The sequence below is a fragment of the Aspergillus versicolor genome, assembly GCF_001890125.1.
Source record: "Aspergillus versicolor CBS 583.65 unplaced genomic scaffold ASPVEscaffold_13, whole genome shotgun sequence".
In the NCBI taxonomy this organism is placed as follows: domain Eukaryota; kingdom Fungi; phylum Ascomycota; class Eurotiomycetes; order Eurotiales; family Aspergillaceae; genus Aspergillus; species Aspergillus versicolor.
Window position 1 is genome coordinate 865,913 of NW_024467536.1, and position 20,751 is coordinate 886,663.

Genomic DNA, 20,751 nt, shown 5'->3' on the forward strand with positions numbered 1-20,751 from the left:
CATGGACCGGCAACGAGTTGCTGAGAGAGCCCTCCATGATCAGACCAACATCCTACCCCGGGCCCAGCTGCTTGTCGTTTTCACAGGGCTAGCAATATCGTTACTCATTACTTTTGTCGACCAAAATGGGATCAGCGTCACACTTCCTACCATCGCCGCAGATCTTGATGCCCGGAACACCATATCCTGGGCAGGCACCTCGTCCTTGATTGCAAACACCACATTCACGGTTCTGTATGGCCGTCTCTCCGATATCTTCGGCCGCAAGGTCATTTATTTGTCCGCGCTCGTATTACTCTGCATATCAGATGTGCTCTGTGGTGTATCAACCACCCCCGAGATGTTCTATGTCTTCCGTGGGCTAGCCGGTATAGCTGGTGGTGGTGTCACTTCGCTGACTATGATCATTGTTTCTGACATTGTGACGTTGCAACAACGTGGAAAGTATCAAGGTATTCTTGGTGCTGCGATGGGGCTAGGAAACATCATCGGCCCATTTCTCGGCGCTGCCTTCATCATGAACGCAACCTGGAGGGGCTTCTTTTGGCTCATCGGTCCGTTAGCTGCATGCTCTGCGTTGATAGGGTATTTCCTGATACCAAACAATCACAAGAAAGATAGTTTGTCTAACAGCGTGAAACGTATCGACTTTTTCGGGATACTCACGTCGTCTGCTGCTGTCATTCTTTTACTTATTCCTATATCTGGCGGAGGGTCTTACTTCAACTGGGACTCGGCCATGGTGATAAGTATGCTTGCCATCGGAGGGTGCTCGCTGATTGTGTTCTTACTTGTTGAGTGGAAGGTAGCTGCGCTCCCCATGCTTCCAGGTAAAGTCCTCTCTCTCGCTTATACATACCTAGTCTGACAGCTCGCAGTGGTCTTGTTCAAAAACAAGGTTATTTGCGCCCTCTTCCTCCAGACGTTCCTTCTGGGTGGTGTTTACCAAGCATATCTCTACTACCTCCCCTTGTACTATCAGAACGCCCGCGGCTGGAACCCAATTGTCTCGGCTGCTTTGACCTGTCCAATGATGGTTTGCCATTCACTCACATCTATTGCATCGGGCCAATATATTTCCCGCCGCAAGCGGTACGGCGAATTGATCTGGATCGGGTTTGGTCTATGGACACTGTAAGTATCGGTATCAATGATCCTCCCCATCATTGACGCTTGCTAAGTACGTTTTTAGCGGCGCCGGCCTCATGATCAGGTTCGACCGGACCACCAGCCCAGCCGTCATTGCAGTATCCGTTGGCATTGCTGGCATAGGGATTGGAAGCACGTTCCAGCCCACAATGATTGCATGCCAAGCCCACTGCACAAAGGCCCAACGAGCAGTGGTCATATCAGATCGAAACTTCTTCCGTTGCCTCGGAGGTGCATGCGGACTAGCCGTGTCTGCGGCCCTTCTTCAAGGCGTTCTTCGCTCTAACCTTCCCGAGGCATACAAGAGTCTTTCCCATTCTACATACACCCTTCCGTCGAAGGATGGAATTTCCAATGCGGACTGGGAGAGCATTATGGACGCATACGTGGCTGCTTCTCGGGCAGTGTTCATTTTGCAGGTTCCACTGATCGGGGCATGCCTTTTACTCTGCGCATTTGTCCGAGACCGAGGGCTGGAACGACCGAAGGATCCAGATGAGAAGGCCCCCGGCGATCAGCATCAGCGTAGAGAAAGCCAGTCAGCCAAAGAACCTACTTCTCAGCAACCCGAAGCAGAGCACGCGAAGACAAACGGCAACCCTGCCAGGACCTAGGTCGTTCCCAGGCTGCCCTCGTAGGGTCGTAGAAGTCAATCACTTCTTTCGAAAAGCCCAATGATATTTGATCACTCAGCCCCAAACTCTCTGCAATGTACTCGTTTCCCTATTGTCCTGTTCAAAACGCATGTCGGACCCCACGGCCGGACGCCTGATGGAGTTCTGAATCGAGAGACCTCGGCGAAAGAACCCCGCATCCCCTCAACGGCACAGGAATACCCACTTACCTACTCCTTATATTCCAAACTCCCACGCCTTCAATACAGTGGACAGTAAATTAGCACTATACACTCTTCACAATGACTGAAGCAGCTAAACCGCCATGTCACGTTAACGGCACAGCGTTTATCACGGGTGCTGCATCCGGTGCGACTACTTCCTCGCCATCCATGTATAGAGCAGAATGCTAACACCATAAAGGCATCGGAAAGACCGTAGCACATGTCTTTGCTCGGAACGGCATAGCAGGCCTCGCACTGGCAGATGTCAGCGTCCCCAACCTCGAGGCCGTGCAAGCGGAACTCCGCGAACAATATCCCCACATCCGCGTCGAGATATTCACTGTTGATGTGACAAAAGAGGAGCAAATTGCTGCTACCGTGCAATCAGTCGCCGACAAATTTGGCCGTATCGACATCTCGATCCATAGCGCCGGCATCGCGGGTCCCCCGACTCCAACACACGAGCTTCCACTGTCAGACTGGCAGCGTGTCATTGACGTCAACCAGACGGGCGTGATGTTATGCGATAAATGGGTTGTTCAGCAGATGTTGAAACAGGAGTGAGCAGCCCTGTCCGTGTTGTGAATTCTAAATACGCTTGTTGCTGACACCTTTAGATTGCGTCCGGGATATGAGGGGCGCGGGATTATTGTCAATCTTTCTTCGATGTATGGAATCAAGAGTCCCGACGGGGCCCTCCAAGTTGTTTCGTATACGACCACAAAACATGGTACAGTTCCCAACGCCCCTATATTCAATGCATCTCTAGACCATAGACTAATAAGCAAAAACAACAACAGCGGTTGTTGGACTGACTAAATTTGTATACTCCCTCGCCCCTTTTTATGACAACTACGGAATCCTAACTTAACCAGGACGGAAGAAGATACGCAGACGACGGAATTCGCATAAACGCTATATGTCCCGGGTATGCTCCTTGCCGCCACGGTTCCATAATAGTCAACAAACAGAGCTAATACAATGAGATACCAGCTACGTCGACACGCCTTTCACCAGGGCCGCACTTGAATCGGGATTTGTCGACTTCGAAGTTAACAAGGGTGCTCTGAAACGGCCAGCTAAACCAGAGGAGATTGCCAATGCGGTGCTCTTCCTCACGTCGAGGATGGGAAGTTATATGTGTGCTAACGCGCTAATTGTGGACGGAGGGTCGACTTCGTGAGAGGTGGACTTTATCCATGACTTGCTTCAATGTTCGTTTGTTCTCGAGCCGCCAGTATACTGTACCCGTGTTGGTTTGAAATCTAGCCGATGCGCATCTGTATGAAGTTTGAAACCTACAGTTTATGAAATCGTGCACGATGAAATTAGCCAAGGCCAAATTTGTCTCACATACAATATGTTTTCTACATTTAGATGCGAATATGTATAAAAGACTCTTCACAAAAGCTGCAATTGTGGTTCAAAGCAAGTAAATACAAAGATATATCCAATATCCTCTTCATCAGAGCCACTGTGCCACTTCATCCCTATTATTATATCCTCTCCGATAGCTGCGACCAAGTGCCAATCTCTTTGCCACCTCATTTGCATCGAACAAGCTCACAAGCTTCCTCTTCGTGCTCTTCTCTTCTTCAACCTTAGGCTTGCAAAGGTTATAAATATCTCGCTCCGCCCAATTAGCTCTATTAGACTGTTTCTCAAGAAAGTCGTTAGGTGCTCTATGGACAACCCGCACCGAGGATAGGTCTTTGCTGCGGTTATAGTACCTCCAATTATCATCATTCGTCCGCGACGGACCCTGAGGTGGGCCGTCGGTCATCTTCGCAATCCATTTATTCTCAGCGAGCTCGGCGGGCGTGGCTCCAACTGCATTTTCGCGGTGCAGTAAGTCAGGCCGAGAGTCGAGGAATGACTTCAGTGCTACGCCATCGAGTCCATTGACTGCGTTGTGGAGCACAGTGTTTCCGGATCCATCAAGTAGTTCGAGATGTCTTTGGCCTGTGGACTCAGCGAGACCAAGGATGGTTTTGAGAAAGTTGGCGCGCAAGTCTCCGCCCCAGCCCCGGCATTTGGTCATCCAAAGGGCAAGTGGGGTGAGGGACCCTGGCTCTGAGGCGCAACGCTCGACGAACATCGAGGGAATAAGACGTGGGTCTATCAGGCTTAACATGTCATCGAGGCGCATGAACTTTGGCCCCAATGAGGGTGCTATGGTGAGATGCATGAGATTCTTCCCCTCGAAAGCACGCACGGTTTGGTTAGCTCCGGCTGAGATGAGCGTTTTGGCGAACTCAAACTTGTGGGTGTAAAATGCAATAGCGAGAGGCGTGTATTCGTCGTCGGACTTGATCTCAAGGCAATGAGGCATATTGTCGACCAGATATTCAACCAAGCGTCCTGACTCCTCGGTGTATTTGGAGAGGATGGCACAGTGCAAGACCAGGTCGCCTGTACATCAGTTAGTATATGTCAAGGGTCCAAATTGATGAGCTAGGGAGGTCTTACGCCGAGAGTCCAGCCAGTCAAGGATTGACTTCTCCATTCCTTTATCGGACATGGAAAGCTTCTTAAGTCTCGCATCCTTTTTGTGAGCCCTGGCAAACTCGGTATAGTGTCGGCCAGGTGCTGTACCTAAGAACCACTCCACAGCTGCGAGATTACCCTCTCTAGCCGCGAGCAGCAGGGGAGGACTCATTTGGATTGATCGCGTCACTGGCACACCTCTACCAGCAGCGGCCCAGTCAGCACGCTTCTTCCCATGGACCGAAAGACCTTGGTAGTATTTGGGCGTTTCCTTGACCTCAACCTTGCTTTCCTCTGCGAGCTTGTCAAGGGGGAGCCCAGCACCGCTTCTTTTAATCATCTCTTCCAAGCACCGGAGACGGCCGAGACGCATTGCCATGACAAAATCAGAGTGAAGGATGTTGTAAATCGAAGACTTCTGCGCATCCTTCTGCCTGGAAAGTATTTCCTCACCCATCGAAATTAACAGCTTCAGGAGTTCAACATCATCCTTCCAAACAGCGTATCCAATCAGACTCCTAATATCCGTCTCTGGGCGTTGTTCCTTATCGAAAAAGAGGGCCATATTGCATGTTCCCGCCAATATACTCAGCGGAGCGATCTTGCTCTCAACTTGATTCTTAACCTCGCCAACATTCTCAAAAGTGAATTCGTCATCGATAACATGAGACTCAAGCTGGATGCCTTCAGAATCTGCATCGGAGTAATACGAATCGTCCTCGTCATCAGAGTATTCCGCCCTGATTCGGTACCGGGTATTATCTCGCTGTTCATTGGGCTTGAATTGAGCAATTGATATAGCTAGGATGGTCTTTGCGGTTTCCAGGTGGCCACGTAGGACAGCAATCGTGAAAGCTGTGTATTCACGTAAATCTCTGACACCAATCTCAAGGGGCAGATACTCTTTGTTAGGCCCCCAGGTTGACAAGGTGAGGGACTTTATCGTTTCCACGTCACCTGTCCAAGCGGCTTCGAATCTAAAATTTCAAGGTGAGTCCACACTCTAACGCTATCCTGCAGAACGAACTTACAATTGAAAATAGCCTTCCTTCTGCTCATCAGTGCAGTTCTGTGCGCGGAAGTCTAAGGTGATCTTGAATGGCTGCACCTTGGACTTATAAGACTGATCAAGAGGCTGGTTACGAGGAGAATGAACCGGGCGCTGAATGTCAGGATGTAGCTCTTTGAAGGTTTTAGCGCCTCTAGAAAGCAAATCCGCTTCCAGCTTTTCATATTCGGCAAGTACGGTCTGTATGACAGCCTTCTTCTTTGCCAGGCCTTCGGTCCGACCCCTGGACGCTACCTCTTCATCATATATCTTCTGTTCGCGGGCAAGTTGCTCTCTTCTTTGTCGGAGCATCTCTTTCGCGACCCACATCTGGTAGCTTCCGTCATTGAAGTTGTCGAGGTATGCGCTGTCATCCGGATCCAACCCGGCTGGCGGGGAAAGAGCTTTCTCATCACTGTAACCGCGCAGACCCTTCAGCTTTGCATGGACATAGTCGAGCAAGGATGTACCAATCGTAGAGGTCCTAGAATTGCCATTATGGAGGACCTTGTATCCGTCTGGTGTGAGAGTATTCGGGTCTGCACCACGCGCAAGAAGTTCAATGGTGATTAATGGCATATCCTTATCTAGAGATGAAATCACAGGCTGGACAATGGACTCCTCAAACCGGGCCTTGTTTTGCTCCGTTGACTGATTAGTGGCCCAGCTTTTACCTGATGCTTGAGTTGCTTTGACGTAATCTTCCAGACTAATTGCGGGATGGGCACCCATTTCAAGAAGCCTTCTGGTTTTAGCACGGTCTTTAATAGAAATGGCATATGTCAGAGGAGTCTCCGCCGGGTACCGCTGGTAGGCATCCACCGCGGTTAAGTGATTGATCGCCCTGTCAACTGCAGGCTCGTCGTATTTGCTGAACATACTCAGGATCTCGGGATGGCCATAATGCGAGAGATAGTGCAACGCCGTTTTGTGGCTGATATCAGCTTGAGCTGGTGATGCTCCCACCTGGAGGAGCTTCTCGACCATAGCCTTTCCGGACTCTTTGGGAAGTCGGAGAGCAAGGACTAGTGTTAGAATGGCAGCTCTTGGGGAGTTGTTGTAACTGTGCACCAATTTTATAGGGAGCAGAACGTCAGCACCGAAGGAGGATACCAACTCCTCAACTACGGCAACATGACCTTTCAAGATTGCCAAGTGTAGCGGCGAGGCTTTGTTGTCCCAAGCCACGACATTGACGTCGTAGATATCAGGGTCGAGATCGCCAGCATCGTCTGGAACAATAGACTCGGGTTCTTCTCCTTGTTCCTTCTTCACCTTGACAAATGATCCTGTAGTGTTGGAATGGGCGTACACGTCGTCATCGTCATCTCCTGATGATATATCAACCATCTCTTCATCGCTGTCCTCTTGTGAGGCATTGCCTTCCTTCCTTTTGGAAGCCTTCTTGCGGGAATCTTCCATTTTTGCTTCCTCTTCTTCATTCTGTTCGCTCTTTGTAAGGAGAATGCGAACGATCTCAACACTTCCGCGCGCAGCCGCCAGATGCAAGGCGGTGCGTCCATCCGCCACACGAGCAATCAGACGAGCCCCATTATCGACCAAATGTTGAACAATTTCGGGTTCGGATACCATACAAGCCAAATGAAGTGGCGTGCGGCCAGTGTGATCCCGTCGATTCACATCAAAGTCACCATCCGCCAGCCAGCGTTTCACTTCTTCAAAGTCGTTGTCAACAATCGCTTGGCAAAGACCAGCTGTGTTTCCAATGTACGCCATTTCTGTGTCTTGTTAGTGACAGGAACCAGTCAGATAATTGACTCACCCACCTGTCCAGTCAGTATCCGTGATCGGATTGAAACTGCCAATCTCCTGCCGACCAGGATTATCGCTTATGAATGAGATGTCTCCTGAAATATAAATCTTGCTCTCTTCAGCTGCAACTTCCTCTTCAACCGCGGTGACTGGCTTTGGGCAGTATCCACAGCAGTCATGCATCACATCCTCGGTGCTGCCAAAGAACGCAGGGTGTCGGTGTAAATGGACCTCGCGGTCTTTAGGTTTATTCCACTCTGCATTGAGAAGCAAGTCCTTGGTATACAGCAATTTTTCGATCTTGCGAGCGTGGAACTTCGGGCCGTAGGGAATTGTCTATATTCTATCAGTCCGGTTTTGATGGAGATTGTCAGGGCCATTCTTACAAAAGTATGGTAGCCCGATACTTCATCCTCCTCAACCCATTCCGCAACCTCGTCCTGCCAATCATTTTTGATATCTCCTCTGGGACCCGTCGGCCGGTAGTATCTATTAGGTGCGGGTCGGCCACGCTCTCTGCGTCGCTGGGTGAGATACTGCTCGCGATCATAGGATTTCGGCAACTTTTCCAGGACTAGAAGACGCGCCAGTCCTACTGTTCTTGTAAAGCTGCGCTCAAAGATAGACTACAAAATGTTAGACTTGGGTTTTCAAGGCGAATGGAGTCTACTCACTGGATCAATTCGAGAACGATCTAGGCCCGGCCAGAACACTTCAAAACCTCTGTGCGAGTACTTGGACAGGCGGTTTTCGTAGGACGGAGATCGTCTGGAGAGATCGACCTGGTTTATCTGGGTCATGTATGCCCCAATCGCACGGGGAGCCAGATAGACTTGTTTACCGTCGTACGCCGCGCAGGAACAATCCACGTCAAACCCGGTGAGGATCTCAGCAATAGACTTGTACCGACGCAGAACGATCTGGACATGGCGGGTTGGGTATTGAGATACAATGGTAATGGCGTTCTTGGTCCGAATGGTTGATACCTCTGTAAGAATAGAATCTCGGATACACCGTTCAATTTGCTTGATCTTCTCAATGGCCTGTTCCTCTGTTAGGCCATAAAGAAAGAGATCGACATCTGATGCCGGAGCAAAGATCTCGTGATAGAACTGGCGCAGGCCACGCTTAGAATCATTGTATTTATCAGGAACAGGGAGAATCGAAGTTGCCACTGCACTTCCGGCAGCGACGACATTATTCCAGTCCAGGTCGGATAACGAGCTCTCGCAGAAGATGTTGAAGTGGGTCTGGAAGTCCCTAAGGCTGGAGACAACTGCAGGGGCGCCAGACGGTTTCCGATCGTCATCCTTCAGGGGCATAAGATATTTTGACTTGGTGGCTTCAGACTCCGAAGCAAGATCGCGAGAGCGAATGCGGAGATCTGTTGAGCCATTGGAGTCGAAGAGTGGCACGACATTGAGGAGATTATCTGCAACGGCGGGATGGAGTGGCTCTTGGGCGTAAATCTTGCGTACAGCCGCGTCGTACTCATTATATGGCCTCACAAGCTCAGTTATCGGAGTAGATGGACGACCAGTAACATGCTGGATGAAAGCCGAGTGCTTTGCGGGGAGAGGGGGGAGGGTAGTCATTGCGGGCTAAATAATAGACGGGCTGGATGGAATAGAGGACAGAGAAGTATGAATTGATGGAATTGAGCAGGAGATGAGGATGGAGAGGAGAGTTAAATAGATCAACTCGCTCGTATACGAGCAGGCACGGCAGGCATCCTCAGGCACCAAGGCCGCAGGAGTGGGTCGCTAAACCCAATCGGGCTGCAGCCTAGCAGCTTGGAGCCTGAGGCATCATAAATCAGGCCCCCGCCTCCTGCCTGCACAAGGCGCAGTATCATTCGACACAGTACGCACCCCAGTCGACGGCTTGAACTCGATTAGCGGCTTGGTAGTTCGGCACTTAGCCAAGGATTGTAGTGAGTCTTGGGTGGAGCTTATCTGTTTGAACCAGCCAGCTTCCTGGCGTTGTTGACAGGCTTACCCAGGACAAGGACAGCAATCGGACCTTGAATCCATTGGCGCAGTCAATGTCACTATTTTCCTTTATAGCAATGATTGGGGGAATCAAGGCATTATGCAGGCTCATATACCAACCAGAGGCACCACATCTATTGCAGCCCGCACTGGCATTCCAAATAGGGCAGGACAAATGAGCTCCTCGGCCAGCACTGGCGATCGTCGCCTGAACCTGGAGAGCAGAGCAAATCGGATAGAATAGCGTATCAATTGCTCCCAGAAATGGTATTCGCTTGTCATATGTCGGTGCATCTACTCCAACATTCCCCGCACTCTCCAGTCTCCACAGCCCATTCCATCTATACGGCCGGTCAACCCCGGACATGACACAGAGCCCTACAAATTGCCGCCGATGCTCTCGTCAGGGAGAGGACGCCTGATCCAATTGTAGCAATCTTACCTGGAGCGGAAGTATAGCTCACTATGTCTTTAGACGCAACAAATAACCCCATGGCCAAGCAAGCGCCGAAAGATGAGGTAGACCCGGAGTCCCTCGGTTCGTCTATTACTCTATTCCTGGCAGAAGTTCTTACTGACAGATGCAGGGGTTGACACAGAGGCAAGAGGTAAGCCGTTGAGTACCTGATACACGCTGCACCAGCAGATAGCTCAAATCCTTTAGACGTCCTCCAGCCCTCCACGACACATGTCAGTCTTGCCAACCTTGGCTTCGAACAGGAGTTGGAGAAAACAATCGGCCCCTTGGGCATCATCTCGGTTGGATACAATATTTGCAACAGTTGGGTTGGTCTAGCAGCGACCTTAACCGTTAGCCTGGAGTCGGGTGGTAGCGTGACGGTTGTATATGGCATTCTCGTTGTCCTGTTTGCACTTGGATGCTCTGCTGCGAGCATGGCCGAGCTATCCAGTGTATATCCCACTGCAGGGGGTCCGTACCATTGGGCTTCCATCCTTGCTCCAAAAAAATACCATCGAGTGATCGTAAGCAGCCGGTATTTCATGGAATTTGCAGTGGCTATCCAGGCTGATCATATCAGAGTTACGCGTGCGCTGCCTTCAACATTTACGGATGGCTGTCCATTTGCGTCGGCGTCACTGTGCAAATTGGAACATTTGTCAATGGGATGCGCGTGTTCTATAACCCTAGTCTTGACCTTCCTGTCTGGCACAACTTTCTGTACTACCAAGCCACGAACATTGTCATTCTACTTTACAATATCTTCGCTCTCCGCAGGACACAATGGATACATAGTCTTGGAGGTACGTCTCATCTATATTTTATTCAGGCAAACTACTTGCTAATCAATGGCAATCAGCGGTGTTTTCGTTGGCCGCCTTCGTCGCCGTCTTCGTCACCAGCCTGTCCCGCGCCGAGAGCTACAGCTCAAGTTCATTCGTTTGGACATATTACCCTGGCCATGAGTGGACCTGGGACTCTCGCGGGCTGGTGTTCTTGACCGGCATGGCGAATCCAAATTTCATGTATGCCGGGATCGACGGGGCCATTCATTTAGCAGAGGAATGCACTGATGCCACCACGACCGTTCCCAGAGCTTTATTTAGCTCGATTGTGATTGGCTTTTTTACTGCCTTTCCCTTTGTTATTGCCATGCTCTATTGTTTGACGGATATTGACAAAGTAATGGAGGATCTTACTGGGTGAGTCTGGGAATGATAAGCCAACATACAGCGACTAACGAGGTCTTTATCTAGAGTCCCAATATACGAGATATGGTATCAAGCGACGAGATCCCGCGAAGCAGCAACCGTTTTCGTAACATGTCTCCTCATGGTAGCCCTCTTCGCATTGAACGCATGCCAGGAGGTCGCCTCACGCTTAACCTGGGCATTCGCCCGCGACAATGCACTGGTCGGATCCAAGCTGTTCGGCCATATCAACAAAAGGCTCAAAGTGCCCGTCTGGGCCCTCGCCGGTAATGCCTTGGTTATCTTCATCATCGGCTGTATCCAGCTTGGCTCGTCGACCGCATTCGAGGCGTTCGTAGGAAGCGGAATGCTGCTCCAGCAGTGCGGTTTCGCCATTCCAGTTGCCCTGCTCCTGTGGCACAAACGGTCAGATCAGGTATTGGCGAGGAATAGGAACGTTCGCCTAGGACCGTTTGGATGGTTGGCCAACATCGTGACGGTGCTATTTGCAATTCTGGTCACCGTCATGTATTGCTTTCCTGTCCGGCTTCCTGTGACGGGAGGAAACATGAGTAAGTTCAGACGTGTTCAAAAGAAGCCTGCTAACTCTGCTAACTCTGATCTCTAGACTATACCGCTGCTGTTGTTGGGGTTATGGCTATCTTTGCGGTGGTGAACTGGTTTATTCATGCGAACCGTAACTTCCAGGGACCCCGACTGCAGGGTGGATTCCTGCATTGAGTTGGAGGGAAAGCAGTAATTACGGCTTGTAGGTAACTAGAATCGTTTGAAGCTCTGCCTCATATATCGATTGCTGTATTCGATAACTGTACTCCAAATGTGAGGGCATGGGAAATGATAGCCGGCAATTGACTCCAGACCCAGCCGAGCCAGGCATAGTATTTGGCCTCGCTTCGGAGCTAGATCTAACTTCCACCTTCCGATGTGTAAGCGGAATTTGACGAGGCCAAAGCGGAATTTGGAGATCCCTTGGAGAAACAATCTGCACTTGATAAACGCTGTACCCAGCCACCGACCAAATCTACAATTTAGAGTCTCATAGTCAAGAGATATCAACCGGCCAGAAATGTTTTCCAGTGTTCCGACAAAACAGCCCACATGCGAGGGCATCCTTATCGTATGCCTTCAAGCCATTCCATATTCGAGCTTGAATCGCGTTCTGACAAATTGTATATCGGAGCAGGCATTGCCGGTTTGACGCTGGCCCAGGCCCTTCGACGTCACAGAATCCCCTGTACAATCTTTGAGCGCGACGATTCCCCGGAAGTGCGGCATCAAGGATGGGGTGTGTCCATCCACTCCACCCTGACTACATGGGAAGCGCATGTTCTGCCGGAGATCTATGACCGTGTCTGTGAAGCACAGGTGAATCCTGCTGTTGGCCGTGATGAAGTCCGCGGAGTCCCATGGATCAACGGCGCGACTGGACAAGTCGAGCAGTTTGTTCCCAAAGGCAAGAGACTTCGGCTGAGATGGGACGGAATCCGGAGGGCTCTCATGGAGGGCCTGGACATCAAGGTCAGTCAAAACCTCCATTTTGCCCTGTTTATGCTTGTCAACTGAAGCCCATTCGTATTGCAGTGGGGTAAACGGCTGGATAATCTTGAGGAATTCGAGGGAGGCGTCCGAGCCGGGTTTGCAGATGGCACTGCTATGCTGGGAACTGCCCTGGTGGGTGCAGATGGCTCGATGTCCATCGTCCGCAAGTTTCTCGCGCCCACAAGTTACAAACTGCATCGCCTTCCTATCAATGCTTTGGGCTGTACCGTGATGATGAGCGAAGAACAAGTCAACTACTTCAAAGACCACGTCGATCCACTCTATTTTATGGGAACACACCCAGAAACAGACACATTTGTCTTCTGGTCTCTGCTCGACACTCCCACAGCCCCCGGGAGGCTCTACCGCGCACAGCTGTATTTTTCCTGGATGGCTTCTGATGCGGACGAGGGACTTCTCAGCCAGCCCTTGCTTGAGGTGTTCAAACAAAAAGGCCGGCCATTCTTCCCTCGCATGCGCGATATTGTGGACTCGCTACCCGATGACACCGTTGTTACACGCGTCAACCTAGTCGACTGGCCCTCTGTTGAATGGGATAACTGGAATGGCACTTGCACCTTGATCGGCGACGGGGCCCATTGTATGGTGATCTGTAAGTTTATCTATCTGCCCGTGGGGAATGGATTCTAACCAAGTTGCGAAGATCGCGGCGAGGGAGTGAACCATGCCATTGTTGATGCCTGCCAACTCGCGGATACTATCAAGTCTGCTGTTGATGGCCACATGTCAATGAATGCCGCTGTTAGAGAGTATGAAAAGCAGATGCACCCGCGGGCGAGAGAGGCAGTGCAGACTAGCAGACAGGCTGGACACGACGGCCACTGCTATAGTAAGGTTGACAAGGAAGGAAGCTTCGCTCTTCTCGGTGAGAAGCCAGTCTAGTGGTCTATCTCAGTGATGGCAAGGAGTGGATGTATACGCTTAGCAGTATCTTCCCTATCAAGCACATAGTAGCCTCCACTCCATATACTGCCCCGTACAATCTTGCAGCCGCCAGCACCTAATGAGCCAGCCTAAAATCCAAACGCTTGTTACCCTCATCCGTAGTCGTGCTCAGATACTCCATCCGCTGCTCCTCATTCAGCGCATTCCACTTCGTCTCGCGTCGCTTGTTCTTCCAGAGATAGTACACCTTTGTCAGGGAATATATAGCAATGTTTGTCGTCACCAATGCCACAAGGGCCCGGTTCCCGCGGCGGTACCGCGGGCTATCGTCCTCGCGATAGATGTTAGAGGCGATGATGCCCGATGACTGGACGCACATGTTATATACGGCCGCTGAAACCGTGCGTGAGCGGACCGTGTTTGAATTGCGGGAGTTCCAGCCGACTTGGATCGGGTGTGCTTGTACTAGTTAGTTTTATTTCAGGGAGACCTTAAAGGATTAAATATGCGGGAAGTACCATTAGGATATCCTAGCAGCAGCGTCATCACAGCCCAGGCCACCCACTTGTTCACGGAATTGATGTCGACAACATAGAGATACACCAGGAATGGCAGCGCCCAGATCTGTCCGACCATGGCAACAAAGGTCAACTGGCCTGTCGCTTCAGCGGTGTATGCCAGAAGAAGCATGGTTGTTATATGCAAGATCTCTCTAGGAATGATGAGCAAGTTGGTTGTGAACGTGTCAAATCCCAGCCCGCGCAGGGTGAGCGTCAGATACTGTTGCGGAGTCGTCATTGGGGTCTGAAAGGTCAGCCCGATGATATAGATTGGCCACAGATCGTAGTCACACAGGCTCTTCCACAGCAGCTTTGGGGTGATGGGTTCGCGATTGTGCATGCTTCCTTTGCTGGGGTCATCGCGGATAACCCGGTTAACCATGATGGTCTCTTCACTATTTGCTATCAGCTACTATTCTTTAAAAAGGCAGCTTTGGAATCGTACCGCTCGGTGAACCAGCCCTTCTTCCCGCGCGCCCAGTTCGCTGTCTGGCATGGACCAGGCGGCATGAGGATGAAGGCAGATATACCAATCAACAAGGTGAGAAGGCCCTCCAGCAGGAAAAGCCAGCGCCAGCCAGACTGGCCTTGCACTCCTCGAAGATGGAGAAGGCCGAATGCGAGGAAGCTGGCGCCAATATCAGCCGTGCTCATGGCGGTCCAGAAGTAGCCCAGTCGGATTGTCAGCTCGTGGTGTTTGTAGAAGTACGATAGATACAGAATGATCTAAGTCCTATCAGTGCCTGAATACTTCAGTTCCAATATGCTTACGTCTGGAATAAACCCGCCCTGGAGGATTGCCAGCAGTGCTCGACACGCCAGGAAGGAGGTTCGTCCGCTTAGGGCATACTGTCCCATGGCAACCCCAGACCACAGGGTTATTTGCATTGGAATCCATCGGTCAGGGCCCATCCACTTGCTGACAAGCTGAGAAGGCAGCTCTGCACAGAGGAACGACAGCTTGAACACCGTATTCCCCAGGTTATAGTCTTGCGCATGGTCAGTGTTGTCCACGCCCACAACAATGCGCCGTCGCAGAGAACCCACCGTTCGTGTCCATCCCCAGCTCTTCGAGGAAGTTGTCGGTCAGCGCTTGGCTGAGATTCGCTCTGTCTAGTTCGAGCGCCATAAACATGACGCAGGCGAATATCATGATGCGCAGGTCGATCTTCCGGATGAGTCGAGTTTCTTCTCCCCACGTCCACCTTGCCGATGGATCGAACCGATGCAGGTTCTCCCAATCATCGCGGGGCTGGTACTCCTTTGCTGTTTCGGGGTTGTCGTATACAGAAGGCTGGGTTGCAATTCCCTCAGGGTCGAGTCGGTCCTTGCGCTGGAAGAACTTGCGCGTCCGTTTCACCGGCTCGCCCAGATCAGACGAAAGCACAACGGCTGTAGTAGCAGATTCAGAAACCCCGTCGATCTCGGAGACTGTGGTTCGGGCCTTCCATGGTTGATAGACGGTCGTCATTCTGGTGGCCAGGGACAATCTCGATGACCTGGGGCTGGTCGCTGGACGAAGCCATGCTGTCGATGTACCGATTTTATACGAAGACGTATCTGCGACATTGCACCATTCAGCCAAGAATGACTTATAGATAAGGGCCGGTGTTGTATTCTCGGGGTGCCAGTATCGATACTGGAGGATTGCTCGCCAGCTGCACAGATGATGCCATCGTGCGCACGCCATCAAGCCACCCTTTTCAAACCATTTATTTCCAACTGCACTCGCGTTTCGGCGTTAGTATAGAGGCACGCTGGATCGCCTGCATCCGCACTCTATCATCTCATCGCCGAAAGCCTAGACCACGGACAGTCGAATCCCGATGGGATAGTTACGCAGCAGAATAACGGCGGAGGTCAGTTGGCGCAGGATTGCGAGATATTGCATAATGCGTGCGGGGGATGATGTCCGTTAATCTATATAACTGCGACTGAAAGATGTAAAGATATCTTGTCTTCGAATACTGGCATACAGAGTATTATCAAAGTACTAAGCATGGCTCCCTCCGTCACAGAATCCCCCATCGTCGTCCCCGAAGTCACCAAGGAGACTCAACGCCAGCCTCTCCAGCTCAGCGGCGCACTGCAGGATGTCGAGCACTTCGACGTGACTCCAGTCATCGGCCGCGAGTTTCCAACTGCCAGTCTTGCTGAATGGCTGCGTGCGCCCAACTCGGACGAGCTGCTGCGCGACCTCGCCATCACCAGTATGTATCCCCACCAAGTAGAAACTGCAGAGTTAATAGTGCCAGTCTCCCAAAGAGGCGTCGTCTACTTCCGCAAGCAGGACGGCCTCACCGATGACCTTCAGAAGGAGCTCGTCGACCGTCTGGGCCGTCTGACAGGCAAGCCCAGCACGTCTGGCCTGCACATCCACCCCATCAGCAATTCGGCGCGCGAGCACAGCACTTCAGACGACGAGATCAGCGTCATCAGCTCCGCGCAGCGACAGAAGCTGTACCAGGGCAAGAACTCGTTCGGTCGCAGCGGCCGACATGAATGGCATAGCGATATCACCTTCGAGCCGGTGCCCAGCGACTACACTCTGCTTCGGTTGACGGAGCTACCCAAGACTGGCGGAGGTAAGCATGTACCATACTTAGTTTCTTATTTAGAAGACACGACTAACAGAAATAGACACGCTCTGGGCCTCTGGCTACGAAGTCTACGACCGCATCTCCAAGCCCTACCAGGCCTTCCTCGACGGCCTCTCAGCAACCTACGCACAGCCACTCTTCAACTCGATCGCTGACCAGAACAAATTCGCCGTGCACCCCGGCCCCCGCGGTGCACCTGAGAATGTGGGCGATGAGTTGCTGGCCGTCCACCCGGTCGTGCGCACGAACCCGGTGACCGGGTGGAAGAGTATCTTCGCGGTCGGCCATCACGTCCAAAGGGTCAATGATCTTTCCGAGGACGAGAGTCGACACCTGCTCGACTGGTTCGTGCGCCTGGTGACGGAGAACCATGATCTGCAGGTGCGGTTCCGGTGGCAGAACCCCAACGACGTGGCGATCTGGGACAACCGGAGTGTATACCATGCGGCGACAGTCGACTACCAGGAGCTGGGGCCTCGCACAGGACACCGCGCGGTGGGACTGGGGGAGAGGCCGTTCTTTGATGCGAAGAGCAAGAGCCGGAGGGAGGCACTAGCTGGCCAGATATAACATACCAATTTGATCTCTTGAATCTATTAGCAACCTGGCCCTCGTAATCACAAGCATAGACCATCTAAATCACCCGAGGATGTGGCTCGATCTCAGGGTCCACTCACAAAACCCAACCAGGCAGAGCATGCGAGGCCCACGTCGACCACATTTCATGCGAAGGCCCACTCACTACATATAAGAAGAGGAACAACCTTGAAGCGCAGTCAACAAGAACAACCTTGAACTTTGAAGTGCTTCGATTCTCACACACCATGTCGGCCCTCTGGAACCACGTCGTCCAGCAGTATGACCCCCTGCTCATCGACTTTGTCGGCAACTCGGCCGTCAGCGTCGTCTCCTTCTGGCTGCCTTCGCTCTTCTTCCTCTCGCTGGAATCGATCTCGCCACAGTTCTCGACCAGGCATAAGATCCAGCCGGCGCCCAAGCAGCCCACCAGAGCCCAGATCTGGGACTGCGTGGGCGTCGTGGTGAGAAATCAGTTGATCTCCTTCGCCATGAGCGGACTCAACACCCTCGCAGCAGCCAAGCTGCAAATGCCCTCGTCGTTCCGCATCACGGCAGAGCTGCCCGGTGCATACGAGCTTCTCCGCGACATTGCGCTCTGCTGGATCGGCCGTGAGGTTCTATTCTACTATTCGCACCGCCTGCTGCACTGGCCGCCGCTCTACAGGCCCATCCACAAACTACACCACCGGTTTACAGCGCCAATGGCACTGGCAGCCCAATACGCGCACCCAATTGAGCATGTCTTTGGCAATGTCCTCCCGGCCGTGCTGCCGGCCGTGCTGCTGAACACGCACATCCTCACCTTCTGGCTCTTTCTGACCATGGTCCTGGTCGAGACCACCACCACCCACAGCGGCTATGACTTTTTCGCTGGGGCAGCCCGCTCGCACGACATCCACCACGAGAAATTCAACTATAACTTCGGCGGGATGGGGCTGTTGGATCGGGTGCACGGGACCAAGTACGAGACGGTGGACGCTCGCAAGAACCAATAATCCAGGTCAAGCACGGTGGCCCTACAGCTGTAAATAATGACTCAAATCGTACAATCATACAATCAGGAACTCACCTGGAGTCTGTCCATGAGCCGTATCTCAGCCGTATCTCAGCCGTATCTCAGCCGTATCTCAGCCGTATCTCAGCCGTATCTCAGCCGTATCTCAGCCGTATATCAGCAGTATCTCAGCAGTATCTCAGCGGTATCTCAGTATCTCAGTCCAGTCCCAAGCACGTGCCGAGGCTGCGAATACGAGTCCATCAGATGCAGACTCAACCTCATCTCGTTTCCCATCAAACAAGACAGTATCGCAGAGCGTCATATCTTCGTTATCCTCATCGAGCCACGCCCGCTCAGCAGACATGCCCCTCAGCGCCGAGGAAGCCGCGCTGGTCGAGACCGCCACCGCCACCATCAACAGCATCCCCCTCTCGGAAGACTACAGCGTCGCCAGCGCTGCCAAAGCCTCCGACGGACGCGTCTTTACCGGCGTCAACGTCTACCACTTCACCGGCGGTCCGTGTGCAGAGCTGGTGGTGCTCGGTGTTGCTGCTGCTGCGGGGGCAGCGCAGTTGACGCACATCGTGGCGGTCGCGAACGAGCAGCGCGGGATCCTGAGTCCGTGTGGACGCTGTCGCCAGGTTCTGCTGGATCTGCAGCCCAACATCCAAGTGATCGTCGGCAAAGAGGGCAGCGAGCAGTCGGTGCCGGTCGCGCAGTTGCTTCCCTTCAGTTATCGCCAGCCAGACCAGCACACGTGACCGCCATCGCGTGATCTTCCATTGCGGTCTTTCTGTCTCTCTCTCTTTCTTTCTCTTTCGCACCACAGTCAGTCATGGAAATCGCCCGTCTGCTCATCGTCCTCGCCATCTACTTCGGTATGTATATGTTCGCGCCGGCTGGTAACCCCGCTAACCGCCATTGATCGTCCAGTCTTCCGCTACTTCATCCGCAGCCGCTCCGCCAATTCCGCCGCCGCCATGTCTCACGGAAAGGTCACTCCGGTGGACAAGTGCGTCTCCTCACCTAGCAGTCTGACATGCAACTGACTCCGAAATAGCCCCGTCATTTTCAAAGCCCTCACTTCCTCCGGTCCCGTCGTTGTCGATTTCTTCGCCACCTGGTGCGGTCCCTGCAAGGCCGTCGCTCCCGTCGTCGGAAAGCTCAGCGAGACCTACACCGACGTGCGCTTTATCCAGGTCGATGTCGACAAGGCTCGCTCAATATCTCAAGAACATGATATCAGAGCCATGCCGACGTTTGTGCTCTACAAGGATGGCAAGTTATTGGACAAGCGCGTTGTGGGTGGTAACATGAAGGAGCTGGAGGAGCAGATCAAGGCCATCATCGCTTAGCTGCATCATACGGAAGCGATTGCAATGCATATTTAGACGTACATGACAAATGTCTGGGAATGCATCTCGTCTCGATTGTAGTATCGTATTCCCTGCAACAAGGTGGAATCCAAGTAGTCTACCGTCAACATCGTTCACCTCAATATGCCCTCCCAATTTACGAGTGCTTATTAGCAAGTCAATTCCCGAAAATAATACTACAGTAACGGTTTCCACAAAGCCCTTATAGCTATCAGTCATCATAGGGCAACTATGTTACAGCAGCGTAACAGCAATAATTCACAATATACTACTCGTGACAAACCTCTAAACATGTAGACTAGTCTATATTCTGTATTAGATATCCCATGCCGATTAACAATGCAAACCGTTCCACTTCGGTTAATATAGCATCTAAAACTGCTACTCATCCTCTTCATGCTCATCCTCCTCAGACTCATTCCCTTCAGGCTCGTCCTCAGGCTCGTCCTCAGGCTCGTCCTCAGGGTGAACCATTGCCAACCAGTTGAGATGGTGCAGGCTCGCATGTCCACTATCACTAAACGGCGATCTGTTCGTGAGTGTGAACTCATCCCCAAACTCCATACAGAAAACCTTGTCAAAGCTATCCCCGGCTTGAACATCAACTGGGAATACCGCGAGGATGCTCATTTCGCGCTGTCGCTTTCGAGCCCCAGCAGCCCGTATACGTTCTATCTCCCTCTCGGCTGGAGTTAAAGGTCCGTTCCAGTCGCTTGCGCTCATCACTGTACCCGAACATCTATGCCTGTCATGCCACGGCTCCATGTCCATCTTGTTTGGGACTAGAAGTCCTATCCAGCGGCCTGCTCTCCTCAATGCACTAGGGCGTTGATATCTGCTATGCGTATGCGAAAAGGACTGCCACCGCTCTCTCTCCATCTCGATCTCCTCGCGAGCCACAGCATTCAGGCGATCCATGGCCGGTGTACCATCAAAATCTTGCCATCGCGACTCGCTCTCGCCGTCGCCTTTTGCGGCCTCTCGCACCGCTCCCTCCACGGGCAGCCCACCTCTGAATGTGTACTGAAAGCGTTCCCGCGTGACTCGGAGGAGCTCTTTCGCGTCTGAGTTACTCCCTTTGAAGGAGAGCGTGTAGATAACTGGGTATGTCTCATTCGGGCAGATGAGGTCATCTTTCACAATGCATGGGTGGACTCTGGTCGAGGCAAGTCGGCATTCGTCGCACCATGTGTTAAAGGAAGTACAATCAGGCATTTTTAATGATCAAGCCTTGTCA

General features: G+C 52.1%; 10 protein-coding genes across 10 annotated transcripts; 7 read left to right on the forward strand and 3 right to left on the reverse strand.

Moving 5' to 3' along the window:
• Window position 1: 1 nt before the first annotated feature.
• On the forward strand, window positions 2-1,763 carry ASPVEDRAFT_33895 (uncharacterized protein; the record flags this gene model as incomplete). Its single annotated transcript, XM_040810796.1, has 3 exons — window positions 2-830; window positions 879-1,134; window positions 1,193-1,763. 3 exons carry the CDS (start codon window positions 2-4, stop codon window positions 1,761-1,763), a joined length of 1,656 nt encoding a protein of 551 aa, XP_040673454.1.
• A 422-nt stretch (window positions 1,764-2,185) lies between these two features.
• ASPVEDRAFT_142038 (SDR family NAD(P)-dependent oxidoreductase) lies at window positions 2,186-3,170 on the forward strand (the record flags this gene model as incomplete). Its single annotated transcript, XM_040807794.1, has 5 exons — window positions 2,186-2,547; window positions 2,605-2,717; window positions 2,788-2,810; window positions 2,863-2,915; window positions 2,981-3,170. Coding segments are annotated over 5 exons (741 nt in total), but the record flags the coding sequence as incomplete, so codon positions are not given.
• Window positions 3,171-3,452: 282 nt separating this feature from the next.
• On the reverse strand, window positions 3,453-8,890 carry ASPVEDRAFT_142203 (ankyrin repeat protein; the record flags this gene model as incomplete). The annotated part of the gene is made up of 6 exons (XM_040807816.1): window positions 3,453-4,399; window positions 4,457-5,451; window positions 5,506-7,261; window positions 7,310-7,631; window positions 7,682-7,921; window positions 7,970-8,890. The coding sequence occupies 6 exons, from the start codon at window positions 8,888-8,890 to the stop codon at window positions 3,453-3,455; spliced, it is 5,181 nt and encodes a 1,726-aa protein (XP_040673456.1).
• An 861-nt stretch (window positions 8,891-9,751) lies between these two features.
• Window positions 9,752-11,677, forward strand: ASPVEDRAFT_56994 (uncharacterized protein; the record flags this gene model as incomplete). The annotated part of the gene is made up of 7 exons (XM_040815280.1): window positions 9,752-9,824; window positions 10,069-10,072; window positions 10,102-10,270; window positions 10,327-10,549; window positions 10,606-10,948; window positions 11,003-11,508; window positions 11,565-11,677. The coding sequence occupies 7 exons, from the start codon at window positions 9,752-9,754 to the stop codon at window positions 11,675-11,677; spliced, it is 1,431 nt and encodes a 476-aa protein (XP_040673457.1).
• A 45-nt stretch (window positions 11,678-11,722) lies between these two features.
• On the forward strand, window positions 11,723-13,458 carry ASPVEDRAFT_373088 (FAD-dependent oxidoreductase). The gene is made up of 4 exons (XM_040811437.1): window positions 11,723-12,074; window positions 12,141-12,475; window positions 12,539-13,109; window positions 13,161-13,458. The coding sequence occupies exons 1-4, from the start codon at window positions 12,056-12,058 to the stop codon at window positions 13,397-13,399; spliced, it is 1,164 nt and encodes a 387-aa protein (XP_040673458.1). The 5' UTR covers window positions 11,723-12,055; the 3' UTR covers window positions 13,400-13,458.
• Window positions 13,459-13,517: 59 nt separating this feature from the next.
• On the reverse strand, window positions 13,518-15,433 carry ASPVEDRAFT_142165 (putative MFS transporter; the record flags this gene model as incomplete). The annotated part of the gene is made up of 5 exons (XM_040807811.1): window positions 13,518-13,846; window positions 13,921-14,357; window positions 14,408-14,688; window positions 14,734-14,951; window positions 15,010-15,433. 5 exons carry the CDS (start codon window positions 15,431-15,433, stop codon window positions 13,518-13,520), a joined length of 1,689 nt encoding a protein of 562 aa, XP_040673459.1.
• A 528-nt stretch (window positions 15,434-15,961) lies between these two features.
• ASPVEDRAFT_56996 (TauD/TfdA dioxygenase family protein) lies at window positions 15,962-17,132 on the forward strand (the record flags this gene model as incomplete). The annotated part of the gene is made up of 3 exons (XM_040815281.1): window positions 15,962-16,172; window positions 16,218-16,547; window positions 16,603-17,132. The coding sequence occupies 3 exons, from the start codon at window positions 15,962-15,964 to the stop codon at window positions 17,130-17,132; spliced, it is 1,071 nt and encodes a 356-aa protein (XP_040673460.1).
• Window positions 17,133-17,359: 227 nt separating this feature from the next.
• On the forward strand, window positions 17,360-18,136 carry ASPVEDRAFT_142005 (sterol desaturase family protein; the record flags this gene model as incomplete). The annotated part of the gene is made up of 1 exon (XM_040807790.1): window positions 17,360-18,136. A coding segment is annotated over one exon (777 nt), but the record flags the coding sequence as incomplete, so codon positions are not given.
• Window positions 18,137-18,500: 364 nt separating this feature from the next.
• Window positions 18,501-19,493, forward strand: ASPVEDRAFT_142174 (uncharacterized protein; the record flags this gene model as incomplete). The annotated part of the gene is made up of 2 exons (XM_040807812.1): window positions 18,501-18,895; window positions 19,199-19,493. 2 exons carry the CDS (start codon window positions 18,501-18,503, stop codon window positions 19,491-19,493), a joined length of 690 nt encoding a protein of 229 aa, XP_040673462.1.
• A 402-nt stretch (window positions 19,494-19,895) lies between these two features.
• Window positions 19,896-20,729, reverse strand: ASPVEDRAFT_88942 (uncharacterized protein; the record flags this gene model as incomplete). Its single annotated transcript, XM_040818454.1, has 1 exon — window positions 19,896-20,729. The coding sequence occupies one exon, from the start codon at window positions 20,727-20,729 to the stop codon at window positions 19,896-19,898; it is 834 nt and encodes a 277-aa protein (XP_040673463.1).
• Window positions 20,730-20,751: the final 22 nt, after the last annotated feature.

Coding starts and splice junctions, on each gene's coding strand:
- ASPVEDRAFT_373088 (XM_040811437.1), top strand. Junction 12,476..12,538: donor TGGAGGGCCTGGACATCAAG/GTCAGTCAAAAC, acceptor TTCGTATTGCAG/TGGGGTAAACGGCTGGATAA. Junction 13,110..13,160: donor GGCCCATTGTATGGTGATCT/GTAAGTTTATCT, acceptor CAAGTTGCGAAG/ATCGCGGCGAGGGAGTGAAC.